Raw genomic sequence first — 19,210 nt, forward strand, 5'->3', positions numbered from 1 at the left:
CTTAGTGTCTGTTGCTCTTGAGCATTCTGACATCGAAGAGTACTACACATTCCCACCTGTTAGTTTGTTTATCTATATGGTAATATACATCTCTGTGTGAACTCCTCGTAATCGTCAAGCCGAAGTCAGCAAACAAAGGAGAGTTCATGGCGGTTACAGCAGCTCATTTAGCCCAGCCAAGTGCACACACAAAAAGAAAAAAAATATAAGCGCCAAATTATCTCTCTCGCCAGTCTTGCTGTCTGGCACCGTTTTCAGCCCCGGGTTCCCACACACTTTAACCCCGCCCCTTTCCACGCCCTAGTAACGCCTTCCCCGCCCCTGGCCGAACCCACTCGGATGTAACACGCCGCCTGATTGGCTGGAAGGTCTCTTACGCGATATAAAACCCCTACACGGCCTTGAGTAGTGATGTTGGCAGCGGCTTTGCAGAAGCAAGCCCGTGTGCCTATCCACGATATTTCATTCTTTTCTTGAACTTTTTCCGCGCTGTTGCTGTGCTGTCACAGGGCATAGCGGCAGGCGGAGAACCGTATATTGGTCGTGAGGATTTGAACCCGGGATCCCTCTTCGCAGGGACACCTCCCACCCACCACCACCCCTCCACGACCAGTTCAGTTGTGAGTAGAGCCTAGCTCGCTCTGCCCTCGTACATCGGTGCAGGGGTAGTTTTGAGATTTGGCTCTGACTCGAGAAAGAACCACCATCAACCATCTTCTTGATCATCACCATCTTCCAGCTACAAGATGAATAAGGCAGCGTGTGTGACGGCCTTCGTGGCCGCCATTGTGATATTTGTGGAGGCGCAGGGTAAGTACAATACTGTCGTTTTATGTCGTCTTTCTGTTGACCGTTTCAATCCTGCCCAGTTGCAGTAAGAACAATGTTCTAGTGTTTATCATGCCCACGGGCAAGCCCGTCCCACCCTCATGTATGTCAGCATGTCATAATTCTGAACAGAGTTTGAGTCCCCCCACCCATTAATTCCCATACAGTCTTTAAAATGCAATGTAAGGAGAACTTTTTTTGGCCTATATTTCAATTTTCGTTGACCTGTTACTGTTACCCCCCCCCCCCCCCCCCCCCCCCCTCCTCCCCCTCTTTTCCCCATCCCAACGCGTTATCACCCGACCCCATCCCACCCCACCCTGCCTTTTTCGCCTGTCATATTTCTGAACAAAGTCTACAAATTGCAATGTAAGGAGAACTTTTTGCCTATATTGCAATTTTCAATGGCTGCAATCTACTGGCCGTATAAAATTTCATCTCACACGGCATCACTGCAGAGCGCCTAGAACTGTACCCACGGAATATGCGCGATATAAGACTCATTGATTGATTGATTGATATTACCTCCCCCCCCCCCCCCCACCTCTCCCCTCTCCCAATGCGTTATCACCCCACCCCACCCCCTCCCCCAAGAAAAGAAAACAATAATCGCGCAATATTATCCTTCATTGATCCGATGTCTTTTTTCTCTCTCAATGCTGCTTTTATTTATATTGGGAGTGACACGCCTAGCATCTAGAAAGGTACGCTATGGGAAGTTCGTGCAAATGTATATGGTGTAGCTGTTTGTCGTATTGCCTGTTTGATTGAGTTTAATTTACTATCTCTTTTGTTTAAAACTGTTGGTTATAGATTGCAGAGGATGATGTTACGTAGCCTAGTCTTTCATTCCATGTTGTGATCATTTTACGTTGTGTTATTTTGTTTTCACTAATACAGTACGTGTCAAAAGTTTTATGAGTTTGTTTAATGTGTTATACTATTTTTGTAGTTTCAAATGAGCTGCTACTTCAGTTCCATATGTGTTAAACAGTGTGCTATTTTTTGGTCGTCTTGTTGTTGCTCAGTGTTGCAATTCAGTGTTGGGTCTTTCTGTGCTTTGTTACTGTACTTTTTAGTTACTGTAACAATGTTTAGTCTTATAGTCTAGCCTAGTCTAGTCGTAATTTCTTCCAACCCCATTAATGTCAGTTAATTAATCAATTAGTGTCAGATTGCTTATATATTCATGGCGTTACATCAACTTTTAGACTTCGATTTGCTTGTCTATTTGTGACCCTCCACCACAAAATGAGTCGCATGTCACCTCGCGCGGTTCTGCGCTAGGCTTGATATAAGTCCGGAGAGTGTATGGTAACAGCGTGAGGGTCACCTTAGTCACAGGCTTATAACTTAAACAGTTTTCGCTCTTTTCTAAAACGGTTTTCACCACTGGATAGAGCATGAAAAACTCTTTAGGAAAATGTAAAAATATGAAAATCATGCAAAGGTGACATGCGACTCATTCCGTGGTGGAGGGTCACATTTTCGCACTCAGTGATCCAAACAGGTAGTCAACAAGAAAAATCCACATCAACAACACACGTTGCAAACAAAATGTGCCAGATACGCCATTGCTCTAATTATTTTTGTCAGCCTGATTTGTTTCTAATCATTAATAAGCATTATTTTTTATGCGCTTTAAATGTCAGCTTTATTGCATTATAGAGACCTGACATAAACATACTGCTCTCAAGCGTATTACAAGACTAATGTCTAGGCTTACATATTATTTTCTTAATCAGTGCTTCAACCTTGCATAATAATCTAATAGCAGCTTTGCACAAAGCATTCATTAAAACATTTTTTTTAAAGGAATGAACACTGGGTATTTAAGTAAATAAATTCATGAATAAAGGAGTAAAGAAATGAATAAATGAATAAATGAATAACATATGAATCAAATAAATAAATAAATAAATAGCACTTCGGCATGACTAATTTTCTTTGTGTGCATTTGTGCTTGTAGTCTAATATGACCTTACTGATGATTAGTCAGATGTTGAAGGGAGAGAAGATGTGTGCGAGGGAAGAGGGGGGGGGGGGGGGGTAAGTCAAGAGTGTACACCAATAACAATAACAAGAAAACATCTTTGCGACAAAGCAGAAGTGTTCTTAAATTGCACGAGTCCGTTAAATCACATTAACTATTGCAATACATTTAAAAAAAAAAGAAGTTTATCTAGAGATAGATATAAGCTGCATTGGCCTTCCTCCGAAAGCGGCGTATGGCTGCCTTAATGGCGGGGTAAAAACGGTCATACACGTAAAATTCCACTTGTGTAAAAACACGAGTGTACTTGGGAGTTTCAGTCCACGAACGCAGAAGAAGAAGCTGCATTGGCGTTTGGAATAATGCCACGTTCAATTAATTATTGCCCTTTATTTTATGTAACTCTATATTTTAACTAGTAAAAGCTTTTATCTGACTGTCAATTTACCAATAATTATTTTTCTTATTATTCTTTCGCTAATATCCATTTTGGTTCGGCCTTAATTTCTTCGTTGACATGACACTATAATACCGCCAATGTTGTCACTTGGGCATTTTCTTCACTCCCCAAATATTTCCCGTTAGCAGCAAATGTTAGACATTCTCCAGCAAACGACATGGTAGGAACAGAAAGCAAGCGGAGCGATGCAAACCAGATCTTGAAGTCCCCAAATCTCACCACGCCCACACAATGGTACGCGGAATGTGTCGCGCCTTACACATGGTTTGAGTTTTGCGCGGTTTCCTTGAGTGTTTGTATACACGTCTGCGAGAGATTTGTCTTGGAAGTAAACAAAATGCACGTGAACAAGTGTGGCTTTTGTGCGTTTGACCTACATTCCGTTCCCCGCTTTCTGCAGAGTGTAGCGTGTCCATGATAGCAGGAGGAAGAGGAAAGTATGACGCTGAAAGGAAATGCCTATCAGGGCGTTATAGACGCTTGTTTCATCATACATATACACTTTGGGGAATGCAGGTGTGATGGAGGAAATGGTTGGTTATTTTGATTGAAAATGCCAGCCTTGGCAGGTCTGATCATATTTGTGAAAGGCGTGCAAACTTAACAGACTTGCTAGTGCTTTTTTCTTGACTGCATTATTTTGATGTCAATAATGTCAATGCATACAGCTTCTGTTCAGACAGTAGTTGACAGTAAGCAAAGAAACAGTTAACATTTTATATGTTAACAATTCTGGTTTTAATACACACAGCTTCATTTTAGGCTGCAGTTAATATTTCAAATCAGAGACAATAGAGATTAGAGAGACCTAAATACTGCAATTTTAATTAGCATATTCGTTTTACAGTACCCGATTAGAATATTTGACCCCGCAATCATAACACAATATTGAAGAAAATCTTCAAACTCTTGTGTTTGTAATACTATATTTACAATGTCTTTTAATTAAGGATTCCTATCCTTACTACACAATTCAATGATCAGGGCTATGCACGTACTACCCTTTTAAACACCATGTCAAATTCTTACAGTCAAAATGAAGAAAACAATCTGCAAAGATTGGTTAGTAAACAAAAAAAGTTAATGCTACCCTGGGACTGCTACAATATTGTATTTCTTCACGATCATAAACACATTGCATATGCCATGTAGCTTTTTAAGTTTGGAGAAAAAAAACAAAGAGACAAAAGCAAATTATGCTGCTTTCATGTGACTCCTGCTCCCCCTTTTGCTATGATCGTGACGATGCTCTGTGGTCAGTGCGCCCCACCTTCAACAGAAGTGTTTATGCTCTCTGGTCAGTGGGCCTCAGTGCAATGCCTCCCGTTATCTGCAACAGAAGTGTTTATATATACTCTATGGTCAGCGGGCCTCAGTGCAATATCTCCCGTTACCTGCATCACACCTGTGGATCTCACTGACCCCCACAGCTTACTAATTAGTGGTGAGTGCAGACGCAGCCCCCTTGATTAATCTAACTACCTTCACCACCCCAACCTTCCCCTCTTCCCCCCTAGCCCCTGCCCCCTTCCACCACCACCATCTCCACACCTCGTCTCCCCCCTCTTCTTTCCTCAGTCGCCCTTGAAGTTAGGTGCGCACGGCAGTTTACTGACCCTGGGGGCCAAAGTACCGGGATTCCCCGGCCTCAGCCTTCACTCTGCTCTTGTTATTGGAAGCACCCCCGCGTTTAGTCCAAGCAAATCATCACAGGAACTAATTTCTCCTCCAGGTTTGTTGTCAGTATAGAAGCAAAGAGCTTCCCTCTTTGTAGCCGCCAACTTGTTGCACCTTTTCTGCAAGTAGCTGGGAAGCTGTGTACTTTGGATGCTGCCAAGCTAGGCTTGTCAGTGTGTTGAGCCACCTTATTGCACCTTTCTGCTCATTAACTTGAAGCGAAGAGTTTACCTCTGCCGCATTACAGGAAGAGGAAGTAGCTTCTGTGCTAGACTTTGGCGCGCAGAGCCAACTAGTCACACCTTTACAGCATGAAGCTAGCAAGCTTTGATGTCTAAGGTGCCGGCCGCTGCCGGCTGGGTTTGTCAGTGTTAAAGTGCTGACGTTTCCTGCCTTCTTGCAAGCACACTGGAAGTAGCTGTGATGCTGGGCTTGAGTGTGTGGAGCCAACTATTCGCACCTTTCGCTCGCAGACTGGAAGGAGCTGGGACGCCGCTAAGTTTTAGGTGCCTGTCTACCTCCACTATCAGCACGCAGGCATCGGTGTTGTTCCGCCATTTGGACGCCACCTGCCGACAGGGCGAAGATTTAGGTCACTGCAGGAAGGGAGGTAACCGCTGCTAGACGTCTACTTCGCGCGGCAGGCGGGGACAACTTGGTTGATAGAAGAGCCGACGGCCATCTTTGCTGAGTAAACAGAAAATATGAAAGTTGAAATGGTGAGGAAAAACTTTTTGAAGAAAACCACAACCTGGATTGGGTGTGGCCTGAACAGGATTTATGATGTCGTGTAGATATACACGCTTCACGGGAGAAAGATGAATCGGGTAATCTGCTTAGTTCGTCGTCTTCATTAGTAGGCTATAGTCGCCACAGTACACACTGTGACACTTCACAACCCCCTCCCCCCCCAACCCCACCCCGCATTGCAAGGACTAGTTGCCAAGATAACACACTTACCATTATTATAATCTACTTCTTTGATGTAGGTACACTCATCAGCGACTGGCACGGTTGGCCTAGTGCCCAGTGGTAAGGCGTCCGCCCCGTGATCGGGAGGTCGTGGGTTCGAACCCCGGCCGGGTCATACCTAAGACTTTAAAATTGGCAATCTAGTGGCTGCTCCGCCTGGCGTCTGGCATTATGGGGTTAGTGCTAGGACTGGTTGGTCTGGTGTCAGAATAATGTGACTGAGTGGGTGAGACATGAAGCCTGTGCTGCGACTCAGTCTGTCTTGTCAGTGTGTGGCGCACGTTATATGGCAAAGCAGCACCGCCCTGATATGGCCTTTCGCGGTCGGCTGGGCGTTAAGCAAACAAACAAACAAACAAACAAACTCATCAGCGACACTGAACCGTGACTTGGTCGAGACTGATTCTCAGCGATGACAGTGTAAAGAATCAGTTCTAATGTTCTGTGGAAATACTCTGTTCTCCAGTGCAGAATTCCCAGCTGTCAGAACTTGCTTGGCAAAAGATATCAGCAAAACGAGAATCCTTTGTGTCAGGAGAATATGCCATACCATGTTGTGGCGTTTACAGTCCGTCTCCCATGACCTGCATTTGTAACAGCGGCGTCAGAAGGGCAATGCACTAGAAAAGAAAGCCGTTGATTTCAAACGATAAGAACAAGGCGAGGGCAATAAACAAAATAAGAAAAAACGGTTGGAACGACAGAAATGAACATATATTCTTCGGCGGAAGAGCGGCAAAGCTCCAGAAAGAAAACGAGGCGTTCAATTATAATATTTTGCCAGAGGTAGTAGATATTTTGGAAAATATGAAATGCAAATGACGACCATGATGAATATTTTGCAGATATTTACTCCCCCCAGCAGATAATCCAAACCAAACATACGTACGCGATTACATCAGGATGTAGAACAACAGTGATACCCTACTCAGTCACTGCCAGGTTCCAATTAGTCACCTTATATGTACTTTAATCGAAAAAAACTAATAACTGTATTCATTAGCGACTATCTCGTGTTTGACCCCGTTACACACAGTGAGTCTTATATCAAAGGAAAGTGCAGAGTATTCGGAACACAACGGTACCAAAATCAAGAGTAGGCCTCCTGTCCGTCAAGAAGCAAAGACACACGAAGAGATTGAAATCTGCGACTGTCGACACGAAGAAGCTTGGTTTACCGGCTTAGATGAGTGGAAGTGTCACGTACGCCACAACGTCAGAAACATGAACAAAAAAACAATTTATCATCCTGAGTCTCTCATCAGACATGGCAAAAAAGATAAATGGACCACACAAGATCACAGCAAATACCAAATACTCCGTTTCAAATGCCAGGTCTAAAATAAAGCCCTATTTCCCCAGTGACTCCATAATTTGCCAAAGGAACATGTGCATTGCATAACACTGCATGACTTCCCAATGTTGATGTGAGTGGTAACGATTGGTGTTTGATCAAGTTACGTCCCATAAACATGGCACAGCTTAGTCGAATGCAGCTGACTGGCACACACCCGTCGAATGAAAAGATCGCTTCCGCATGTTTAGGCAGACCAGACGTGGATTGTATTATTCAGCAGCGTGCGCAGCTACGGCCTAAAGTGCATTCTGACCAACATGTTAAATTGTAAAACAATACCACATATTATGTTGCGTGTGTTGAATTCAACTCGCGACGTGCTGCAGGCAACATAAAACGTGACATGAACGATGCGATTGTAGCATACAACCATTGGAATTCACCTTTGCTGCGGCTTTTGCAATATCGTAAAGCTTCGGCCGTGAATACTGTGCTGTACAGCCACATAAATTAGTCATTCCTTATTTAATCTTGAACACAGACAGCATGCATAAACGGACACCTCGGTTGGGTGTGTGTGTATGTGTGTGTGTGTGTGTGTGTGTGTGTGTGTGTGTGTGTGTGTGTGTGTGTGTGTGTGTGTGTGTGCAGGGACACAATCAGAATGGGTGTATATATGTCTGTTGCGTTTATGAATGTGTCCCATCATGCATGTACGGACGTCTGTGTTGTGTGTGTGTCCCATCTAGGGCCTAACGAATGCAGGGACGATATCACGGGTACGATAGTGAAGGATGGGGAGGTGTGGTTCCCCTACCCGGAGGACGACCCTTGTTATCAGTGCACGTGCGCGGGAGGGCAACCCGCCAACTGTGTGTACAAACAGTGTGCAGAAATTACAGTGTGCCCGGACGGCTCCGAGCCTTACAAGGAGCCCGGCGAGTGCTGTCTCCAGTGCCCGGATGACGTCAAAGAGGTCGACAGGAGAGGTACACTCTAAACGGAAGTGTTCCAATTTTGAACACATGTTTTTTGTAACCAGTTGTTAACACTGTGTGAAATGCTATATATTTATACTTGCAAAAGTATAGCACGCATTGTAATCACTTTATTTCGTGTTTACAATGTGTGTTAGTAGAGTTATATAGTATGTCGCACAGTGCTCACTACTGGTTACAAGAAGTGTGTTCAGCAGTGGAACACTTCGATTTACAGTGTAGTCAGTGCTTGTTAACCCTGACTGTAGTGCTGCGTCAATGAAAATATAAAAGAAAAGGAATCTTTTCTTGTTCGGTAATTCTCCGTCACTTCAGATATATTAATTCCACCCCTACCCAACCACCCCTTTCGGCTTTTCTTACTATCTCTCTCGCTCTGTTTGAACGCTGTGTCATCTGATGGTAGTATATATATACCTGTAGCAGCAAAAATTAAAGATTCTCTCTCCGTCGTAGCATCGCTCGTCGCTTTTGTCATCTGTTGTAGTTTGCTGCACATCTGCTCTTTCCTGTCCTTTGCTGTCGCTCGCTGCATCACATTTTTCCTTAGTGTTTGGAGTATGACGTCATGTGTGGGCTCTTCTGAGACCACTACAGTTGTCCTTGTCTAGTATGACGTCATTCTTGTCATCTTCTGTAGTATGACGTCACATTTGACATCTTCTGTATTATGAGTCACATTTGTCCTCTTCTGTAGCATAACGTCACATTTGTCCTCTACTGTAATATACTTCGCCACTGTATTCTATTTCTATAGTATGACGTCACAGCTGTCATTTTTTGTGGTTTGACGTCACAGTTGTCCTCTTCTCTACTATACTGCACTACAGTTGACCTGTTCTGTAGTATGACGTCACATTTGTCCTCTTCTGTAGTATGCTGCCCTGCAGTTGTCCTTTTCTCCAATAAGACGTCATATTTGTCATCTTCTGTAGCAGACTGCGCTACAGCTAAACCGGCATTTCCGAGTTATGACGTCGCAGCTGTCCCTTTTCGGTAGAATGCTGCGGTACAGTTGTCCAGATGGCGTCGCGTTCGTCATCTTCTGTTGTGTAATACTGTGTCACTTTCACTCAAGTTATTAATATGCTGCGTCACTGTGGTCGTCTTCACTATGCATAGACGGTGTTGTCTTCTGCGGGATGCTGCGACGTTTTTTTCTGTCTTCTTCTATGGTGTGAATAGTTGATATAATGTGCGTTGGTGTTTCAATCTCATTGACATTACATGAGACTACAGGATGGGTAGGTGTCCGTCTGGAGTCCTGATGGATGTATTTGGAAGGGCTTCGCTAATGGAGTATGTCCTTTTTGGCGACCAAGACAAGATAGAGTTGTTCATTATTTGGTCACTTAATTTAACTCGTTTTCTGTCTTTTGCTGGCACCGGCTTGATTAATTTAGTTTAGAACACGATATTATCTTTCTGTTTCCTTAACGCGATGAAATGTACAACTTTAACACCATAAAGATTATTTTAATTTATGCACGTTTAGCTTTTAACTTCAGTAGTCTGCATGCGTGTATTATAACATCGTTTTGTATTCGTCACTCTTTTGCTCAAACCACGTACTTTGGACTAACTTGTGCGTAGGCGTCTATTAACAAATATGCCACCCCCTTCTCTCATTATATAGATATTTAGGTCTTAACTATCTAAAGATTGTGTGTGTATTTTTTATTTCAGTTGTGTCTGTCGTTTCTTAAAATGGCACTTTCTTGTGTTATCACCGTTAGTCGAAATTTGCTTCTGATTTTCGTTGTCATTTGTTTCTTTAGAATAATATGTAACAAAAGGTCTAATGTTTGATTTTGTTTTTTTCGAATTGCAGAGGGTGTCCGAGAGGTGTCACGGGTAAGCTAAAGAGAGAGAGAGAGAGAGAGAGAGAGAGAGAGAGAGAGAGAGAGAGAGAGAGAGAGAGAGAGAGAGAGAGAGAGAGATACAGACAGACAGAGAGAGAGTGAGAGAAAGAGAGAGACAGAGACAGAGAGAGACAGACAGAGAGAGCAAGAGAAAGAGTGAGAGAGACAGAGACAGAGAGAGACAGACAGAGAGAGAAAGACAGAGACAGAGAGAGACAGACAGAGAGAGCAAGAGAAAGACAGAGACAGAGAGAGACAGACAGAGAGAGAAAGACAGAGACAGAGAGAGACAGACAGAGAGAGCAAGAGAAAGAGTGAGAGAGACAGACAGAGAGAGCAAGAGAAAGAGAGAGACAGAGAGAGAGACAGAGAGAGAGACAGAGAGAGACAGACAGAGAGAGCAAGAGAAAGAGAGAGAGAGACAGAGAGACAGAGACAGAGAGAGAGACAGAGAGAGCAAGAGAAAGAGTGAGAGAGAGAGAGAGATTGTTTGATTAATTAATCAATGCAAAATAAAACGTTGGCAAAGTTATTTCCGAATATTTCCGAACGTCTCTTATCAATGCAATGTCTTTCTTGTATTTTTCGCAGGGAGAGACGTCTGTATCGGATACGGCAGAAGTGAGTACCTACGTGAACCATTTACATTGACTCTCGCAAAAATAAACACCATCTGATATAAAAAAAAAAATATATATATATATATAAAAATTATCATTTTTATTTTGAAACAGGATGGAACAGTTTTTTTTAATTGGGCCTGTAGATATTAACAATTGCATGATTATTGGATTTATTGCATTTAAACTGTTCATTGTTTGACGAATTGATGAAATAATTGATGTTTGATTGGTGACTGACTGATTGATTACTTTAGTGGTTGGTGAGCTTATTGTTTGAATTGGTTGATTGATTGCAGTACGGAGTTCAGAACCAGCAACCCCAAGGTGGCGATAAGGCTGCCCCGGCTTACAGTGGCGGCCAAGGATACTACTCCCCTGTAAGTTGCTGTGCTTTTTTGGTGTGCTTTTTGCTTTTTTTCCAAACATAGTTATTCAAATAACTACAAATTACATTGTCGCATACAATGAATGAAATACAACTTAATATAGAGTACAACAAGCTAAGCTTATAAACGTGTTTTGTTGTTGTTGTTGTTCCTCGAACACTCACACACACATGCTTCTAATCTGTAACTGCCTATTAGGCCTAAAAAAAAAAAAAAGGTGTGCTTATGGTAACCCGACCTACTCTATTTTTAGGGGCCGACCCTATAACTTTTTTATTACATTTGTCAAAAAACCACCAAAAAAACAAGAAAACGAGTGCAGAAAACGCAATGAAAGCGAAAGCGCCCGAGTCACACACTTATTTCCCTGTCAAGTAGGTTTAATTTGTACACAATAGAAAAAAAAGTTAAAAAAAAAAGTGATTGCCTACCTTCCTACCCTATTTTTTTGTGGCTATGTTACCGTAACCAGTCCGGGGAGGCGTCTGGTAACAGTGTGAGGGTCACCTTAGTCACAGGCTTATAACTCAAACAGTCTTTTCTAAAACGGTTTACACCACTGGATAGAGCATAAAAAACTCTTTAAGAAAATGTAAAAATATGAAAATCATGCAAAGGTGACATGCGACTCATTCCGTGGTGGAGGGTCACAATTTTTGTTACAACACAAGAATGGCAAGGGACTGGAACGATTTGATTTGTAACAAAACATGACATTCACAAGTAAACCGGCCCATAGGTCTTTTAAAACGTCCCCGTACCTTACCATTTTTGATTTGTGTTTCAATATGGCGTAGTTTTCAAGAAGCTGTTGGCTTTCTATGTATTTGAATTGCCCTGATGAATTATTGTGTGTAGTTTTTTGCTCCGGTTTATATTGACAACGCTGCGGATACTACTTCCCTGATTGGTGTTTTTGCTTTTGGGGTTTTCATTTTGCTTGCTGTGGGTTTTCCTTGTGTTCGAATTGAGTTTATTTAGGTTCTACATACATGTATTCTTTAGCTTGGAAAGCAGGGTAAACACTGAATACTGGCAGAAAAACGCAGACACCAAAAGTACTGGATTAAAAATGAAGACACAAAAAAGACTGGTAGAAAAACGCAGACACAAAATATACTGGCTTAAAAATGAAGTGTTTTTGTGATTGAATTGTGACTGTTGTTCTTTGTCCCAACCATGTGGCTACAATTTTGGTGATTTTACGAAGGTGATCACTCTTTTTTTCAAATTTGCTGATAGGCCATGGTGTTAGTTATTGTTATTGTTATTGTTATGGACGTCTGTATGTGTTTTTCTTTACAGGGACCTCCCGGACCGCGTGGATCCCCCGGACCCCCTGGACCCCCTGTGAGTATAGATATTTTGTGTCTATAGATTGGATACTATATAGCTTTATATAACACAATCAAGGAAAAGACAAGCCAAACAAAGAATTTCAGGTGGCCGCCCAAATTTGTGACCTGTTTCCAGGCCTTCCTCAGGGGCGTGTAATTCTGTGACACATCAATTCATGCATGAATTGCAAAGCAACACAATACTATCCCATGGTTATTTCAGTTACAAATCAAAAAGCAAATATTTCAATATACATACGATGGAAGGCAAAGTAAGGCAAAGTTTATTGTAAACTGACCACAGATTAGTTTCGAATAATGGTTGACTTTCACTAAATTTTGCTTGACCTGATTTCTATACTATCCATGTGATTTATTCTTTAATGTTGACCCCCTCCACCTTCCTACGTCACTCTTCCATGTTTACTCCCAACCTGACTCCCTTCTAACGCCAGCCTTTTTATCATCATCATCATCGTCTGGTTGTTTGTTCTAAGCTCATCTTCGTTGTCTTCTTTTTCTTGTTGTTCAGTGTTGTTGTTGTTGTTGTTGTTGTTGTTCTTGATGTTGATGTTGTTGTTCTTCTTCTTGATTTTGTTGTTGTTGTTGTTGTTGTTGTTGTTGTTGTTGTTGTTGTTGTTGTTGTTGTTGTTGTTGTTGTTGTTGTTCTTCTTCTTCTTCTTCTTCTTCTTCCTCTTCTTCTTCTTCTTCTTCTTCTTCTCCTTCTTCTCCTTCTTGTTTTCTTTGTCTTGTTCTTGTTCGCATTCTTGTTCTTGTCTTTGTTCTTTATCTGATACTTCTATTGCTGCTGCTGCTCCTTCTTCACCCCTCTACCTACACTCTTCCCCACCCTCTTCTTCCTAAAGATACAATATTACTTTTTTGAATTGATCATCTCTATCTCTAACGTTTCAGGGCCAACCTGGATTCCAAGGCCCCCGTGGTGAGAATGGAGATCCCGGCCCGCCGGTATGTACACTGCACGTCGTCTGTCACAACATGCATCAGGGCCGGACCAAATGAGTTGTAAGGGGGGGGTTCCTCCTTTTTTTGGGGGGGCAAATCAGCGAAATGGCGAAGCCACAAGCTTTGCAGGCGCGCGAACTAGGGGGGTCCGGGGGCATGCTCCCCCGGAAAATGTTTGAAAAACGGTTAAAATCTGTGCAATCTGGTGCATTCTGGGCCTTGTTTTGAGGGTTAAGAGCAGCATTGTTTTGGTGCTAAAACTAGTAAAAAAAAAACAAAAAAACCCCACTCAAAGCAAGGTACATGCTTTTTCCAGGGGTGGGGTTCCGGAACCCCTGGAACCCCCCCCCCCCCCCCCCCTGGGTCCGGCCCTGTGCATACATTTGTCAAACTGAGTTTGATTATATGGTATTGTGTTGTGTTGTGTTGGGTTGTGCTGGGTTGGGTTGGGTTGGGTTGTGTTAGGTTGTGTTGTGTTGTCGTGTTGTGTTGTGTCGTGTCGTGTCGTATTGTATTGTATTGTATTGTATTGTATGGTGTTGTGTTATATTGTATTGTATTTTATTGTGTTGTTTTGTGTTGTGTCGTGTCGTGTCGTGTCGTGTCGTGTCGTGTCGCGTTGCATTGTATTGTATTGTTTTGTATTGTGTTGTGTTGTATTGTATTGTGTTGTGTTGTACGTAACAAATAATGGGAAGACTTAGGCAAAATGTCTTGAATTTGAGGCGCCTGGCAAAATTGGAAATTTTTTAAACTAATAGAATGATACATATTTTTTTGAGGGAACAGAGTTTGCCTACGACTTTTACGTCCTGAGAGGCCTCTTTACGTATTTGGGACATTAATCTGGAGAAATGCTTAATATTTTTTTCTTACTTGGGACTGTGTTTTCATGTCTGTGCTTTTAAATTAAGCGTACTTTCATTGCAAATGCTGTTGAATGTCGTGGCTTCAAGTTAGTTTTCAAGTTCATTCAGGGTTGCTTACATATACCTGTTTGCTATTTTTAATTGAACGTGTTGCTCAAAAGGACAGCGACTATATACAAACACTAAACATATTCAAGCTAGCTCTTTTAATACACAATGGTCACTTTTTTATTCAGAATTTTACTTCATACCTGTGTTGTAAATACAGTATGCCTCGGGTATGCGAGCAGTTTGATTCTCACTTGTGTTGTCATCACAGGGTTCCCCAGGTATGCGCGGATTCCCTGGCCAACCCGGCCCCCAAGGCCAGGACGGAGATGAGGGTATGCCTGGCGACAACGGACCTCCTGGACCCGTAGGACCCTCTGTGAGTATCAATCTTTTAATTAAAATGTTTTTTTTTTTAATTTTTAATTTTTGTTCATGGTTGTTAAAGTTTTGGTTGATGCTACAAATACAGCGTGCTTCACTTTTTATTTATGTAATTTTTTTTTGTTTTTTGTATGTTGATTTTGTATTTTTTTGCTTTTGTTCTGTAAACTTTGGCCTTTCGCATTTTGAGAGGTGTCTTGACATCCGAGGAAAAATAGTATTAATTTCTTATTTTCAAAGAGGAAAGGCATCCTTTTTAGAGGTGTCTTAATTAACATCAAACGAGCGAAACATTTCTTGTTTATTTGAGTCTACATTGTTGATGGGAACTTGCAGGGCCCCAACGGACCCCCTGGCATGCCTGGAATGCCTGGACCCAAAGGACATCGTGGATTCCCTGGTCGACCTGGTAGAGACGGAGAAGCTGGGCGTGATGGAGAGAAGGTGAGAATTGACATGTTGAAAGAAATGCTTTTTGTGGTGTGGCTGATGGAGATGTGTGTTGGAAGTTTTTGTTTGCTCTGGGGGTGTGGGGTTGGTTGGAGGGGGGTATCATGTGTGTGTGTGTGTGTGTGGTTGGCTGGCTGGCTGGCTGGCTGGCTGTTTGGCTGGCTGTCGGTCGTACGTGAATGTATGCTCACTCTCTTTCACTTCTTTCCCTGCGTCTCCTTTTTTTAGCAAATGACTATTTGGTCTGTGTATAGTAGTAGCTCCATCCCTTTTGATTATCCCTTTGCTTTGCCTGCAGTGTTGTTTGAGAACATGTTTGCACAGCTGCAAACACATCACTGGCTGGTTTTTTTTCTCTCCATTTTGTCTTTAATGTTTTTTTAAGTAAGTCAGTACTCACAAAACAATACACACATCAGTGTTATTGACTTAACTGAATAATGTATCTGTTCCCCAGGGCCCATCTGGACCATCCGGACCTATTGGTGCTCCCGGTCCCAACGGTGCTCGTGGTGCTCCTGGAGAGAGAGGAAGAGACGGCTCATCGGGTGCTCCTGTGAGTTTTGACGTGGTTATGTTTTATTGGTACTTAACAGTTGTGTTTGTTGTTGTTTATTGTCTCGAGAACCCAGGGCCAGGGGGTCATTCGAGACCGATTCAGCATCAATCCTACTCTGGTTTTTGTCTTGGCCATCCCCTTTTAAAACTATTTCATACTGAAGGCGTAACCTTAAAAGTTAGAAGTTTTTTTTGTTAAACTTAGATTATTTCACAGTCGGTACTTTGGATCTTTAAAAAAAATATCTCAGTCTCATTCTTTAAGTTCAAAATCTTGTCCAGGGTATGCTCCGGGAAGACACGTTCAGAGTTTCTGCACTGTAATATTTTGTCACGATTTTCCTTGACAAGAACAAGTTGCAAGAACTGACTAACTACTTGATACTATTTCAGTATTTGTTTATATGACTCATTTCATGAATGTTACTGTCCCTTCGAATTGTATTGCATCATGTTTTGATGTCTCTGCAGGGTATCCGTGGTAACGATGGTTCCCCTGGAAGCTCTGGACCCCCCGGACCAATTGGACCACCCGGAACTTCGGGATTTCCCGGTGCCGCTGGAACCAAGGTGAGAATCCTTTTAGAACGAACTGATAAGGCCTGGCGCTCACCTGTGTAACTTCAGCAGGACAGACGACGCACAGCAGATTATCCCAGCCCGCAAAACAGGCCAAGTACTCGTCATAATCCCTATCGCAGCATCAATAATATGCAGTGCGTCGTCTGTACCGCTGAAACTGCGCATCTATAATCTGCCCTTAACTCTGGCGTAGTGTTTCTAATGTTTACCAACATTAGCCTCGTAAATGATATAATTATGGTAATATCTTCACCTAACTAAGCAATGTAGGCACTGTTTGCTAAATTGAATATAGGGTGTTAAACGATTGACTGACTAGGACCAATCATTATTGGTCTATCTTAGGACAGGTAGAGTTAAAGCGGGGTGTGAACGTGAAAAAAGGAGTTTGCGAGTGATAATATATATGAACGTTTTTCTTGGGTTGGAGGAGGTGTATACAATTTGAAAGTACACGCAGAGCAAAGTTTTTATAATCGCTTTTTACTTTTAGGAATTATTACCCAGAAAAACGAGAGAAAAGTTACATAAGTTTATCATTAGTAATTATTCCATGTAGAATGTTTACAAGGCTATCATCAAGGTAATATGTGACCCTCCACCACGAAATGAGTCGCATGTCACCTCGCGCGGTTCTGCGCTAGGCTTGATGTAAGTCCGGGGAGTGTCCGGTAACAGTGTGAGGGTCACCTTAGTCACAGTTTTTGCTCTTTTTTAAAACGGTTTTCACCACTGGATAGAGCATACAAATCTCTTTAGGCAAATGTACAAATATGAAAATCATGCAAAGGTGACATGCGACTTATTCCGTGGTGGAGGGTCACATATATATCATTTCTTGTTCATATTTTGGTATGTCGAAATGATTGTGAACAAGTCAAATCTTTTGTTTAAGCTGTTGATGGTCTCGTTGCTGTTGCTTTCGCAGTCGCTGCTGCTGCTGATAATGATGGCTGCAGTGCTTTGTTCGCTCGTTATGCTTACAATTCCTGCCCTCTCTTTGTTCTGTAGGGAGACCGTGGAGAGGGGGGACAGAGTGGAAGCCCAGGACCCTCGGGTCCCGCCGGATCTGACGGACTGCCCGGAGCACCTGGACCCGTTGGTCAGGCTGGTGTGCGTGGTGAGGACGGTTCCTCTGGATCCAAAGGAGCAAGGGTAAGCACAGCTGAACATTTTTCTTCAGGCATAAGTCTGCTCTAATGGTTTCGCTCAGTTGATCAATCTGATGTGTGTTGAGGACAGTTCTGCTGGATCTAAAGGAGCAAGGGTAAGCACAGCTGGATTTTGTTCTTTTCAAAGGAATCTAATGTAATGGTTAATGTTGGTTAGCCTAGTGTGCGTTGTCAGGACGGTTCTCCTTGATCTAGAGGAGCAGGGAAAGCACAACTGGAACGTTTTCTACAGACAGGAATCTACACTAATAGATTCTCTCAGATGGTCAGCCTGATGTGTGAGTTTCGGACGGTTCCCCAGGGACCAAAGGAGCAAGGGTAAGCACAACTGGACCTCAGACAGGAGTCTACTATAATGGATTATCTCCATTGGTTTGCATTGTTTGTGTGGTGAGGACGGCTCTCCTAGATCTCAAGCAGCAAAGTTTAAATTTCGAACATTCTGCTCTTTGTATTCACTAGATTCTTCACATAAGAAACTGAGAAGATGGTTTCTAAAAGGGGCAAAGGTAAGCCCAGCTACACTTCATAGCTTAGTTATTCAGACAGGAAACTAGCCTACTGACTTCTTACGAACCAGTTCTTTTGGGCCATTAACAATAAGGGGACATTCAGAGGTTAACTGGGCTTGAATTAAGACCACGCTAAAACTTTGCCCTGTAAGCTCTAGTGCATTTTTAACAATCATCAAAACTGATTGTGGTCTCTTAAATTTGTGTGTTTGACATTGCAGGGCGCCATTGGTTCTGCCGGACCCGCTGGCTTTCCCGGTCCCATGGGACCCCCCGGAACCGCTGGGCCACCTGGACCTCCCGGCACAAACGGAAATGACGTGAGTTATGGTCCGCAGAGGATATGATGTTTAGTGGACCTGGTTCTGTAGCTCACGCGTGAGTTGTCTTCTTCTTCTTCTTCTGCCATTTTACCCCGCCATTTAGGCAGCCATACGCCGTTTTCGGAGGAAGCGCGTGAGTTGTGATCTGCATAGAATGTCATTTTGTTACACCCAGATTTGTAGCTCAAGTTTGGCTAAATGAACGTTTTATTTGTTGGGTATAATTAATCATCAAATTTACAGCAACAAGCCAATTGCTTCATGTGATGTTTTTGAAAGTAGTTCAAGCGTGACAAAATTCCGGGCAACAGCTCATGCATTGCTAAAACTTCAGTATGTGTTTTTGGACTATTAAAACAAACGTTTCTCGCTTTCCTCTTTTCGAAATATCTTTATTGTTTTATAATAAAATGTTTAGTTGCAGAAAACATGAAATTAGCTAGCCAATGCCTACCTGCTTAACATATGAACTCTAACCTGCCTTCTGCTATACAAAACTGACATGAACTTTTAACTCAAGGCACCAATACAAAACATGAACTTTTACCTGAAATCACCAATACAAAACGTGAACTTTTACCTGATATCACTAATACAAAACACGAACTCTTACTTTCAATTATCAATACAAAACACGAACTCTTACCTGCAATTACCAATACAAAACACGAACTCTTACCTGCAATTACCAATACAAAACGTGAACTTTTACTTGCAATCACCAATACAAAACGTGAACTTTTACTTGCAATCACCAATACAAAACATGAACTTTTACCTACAATCACCAATACGGCAAAACATGAACTTTTACTTGCAATCACCAATACAAAACGTGAACTTTTACTTGCAATCACCAATACAAAACATGAACTTTTACCTACAATCACCAATACGGCAAAACATGAACTTT

General features: G+C 42.4%; 1 protein-coding gene across 2 annotated transcripts in view; it reads left to right on the forward strand.

The window, feature by feature from the left end:
* The first annotated feature begins 422 nt into the window (after positions 1 to 422).
* LOC138947299 (collagen alpha-1(II) chain-like) overlaps positions 423 to 19,210 on the forward strand; it is a 55,057-nt gene continuing 36,269 nt past the window's right edge. Inside the window, exons 1-13 of one of the 2 annotated variants that reach the window (XM_070318748.1) lie at positions 423 to 810; positions 7,977 to 8,216; positions 10,057 to 10,079; positions 10,679 to 10,708; positions 11,007 to 11,087; positions 12,402 to 12,446; positions 13,349 to 13,402; positions 14,588 to 14,695; positions 15,037 to 15,144; positions 15,608 to 15,706; positions 16,180 to 16,278; positions 17,302 to 17,445; positions 18,196 to 18,294. In XM_070318748.1, coding sequence (XP_070174849.1) covers positions 747 to 810; positions 7,977 to 8,216; positions 10,057 to 10,079; positions 10,679 to 10,708; positions 11,007 to 11,087; positions 12,402 to 12,446; positions 13,349 to 13,402; positions 14,588 to 14,695; positions 15,037 to 15,144; positions 15,608 to 15,706; positions 16,180 to 16,278; positions 17,302 to 17,445; positions 18,196 to 18,294 — 1,194 coding nt within the window. In that variant the 5' untranslated portion in view covers positions 423 to 746. The remainder of the gene's footprint in view (positions 811 to 7,976; positions 8,217 to 10,056; positions 10,080 to 10,678; positions 10,709 to 11,006; positions 11,088 to 12,401; positions 12,447 to 13,348; positions 13,403 to 14,587; positions 14,696 to 15,036; positions 15,145 to 15,607; positions 15,707 to 16,179; positions 16,279 to 17,301; positions 17,446 to 18,195; positions 18,295 to 19,210) is intronic. The other variant, XM_070318749.1, reaches the window with a different exon arrangement.

The sequence above is a fragment of the Littorina saxatilis genome, linkage group LG14, assembly GCF_037325665.1.
Source record: "Littorina saxatilis isolate snail1 linkage group LG14, US_GU_Lsax_2.0, whole genome shotgun sequence".
Classification (NCBI taxonomy): domain Eukaryota; kingdom Metazoa; phylum Mollusca; class Gastropoda; order Littorinimorpha; family Littorinidae; genus Littorina; species Littorina saxatilis.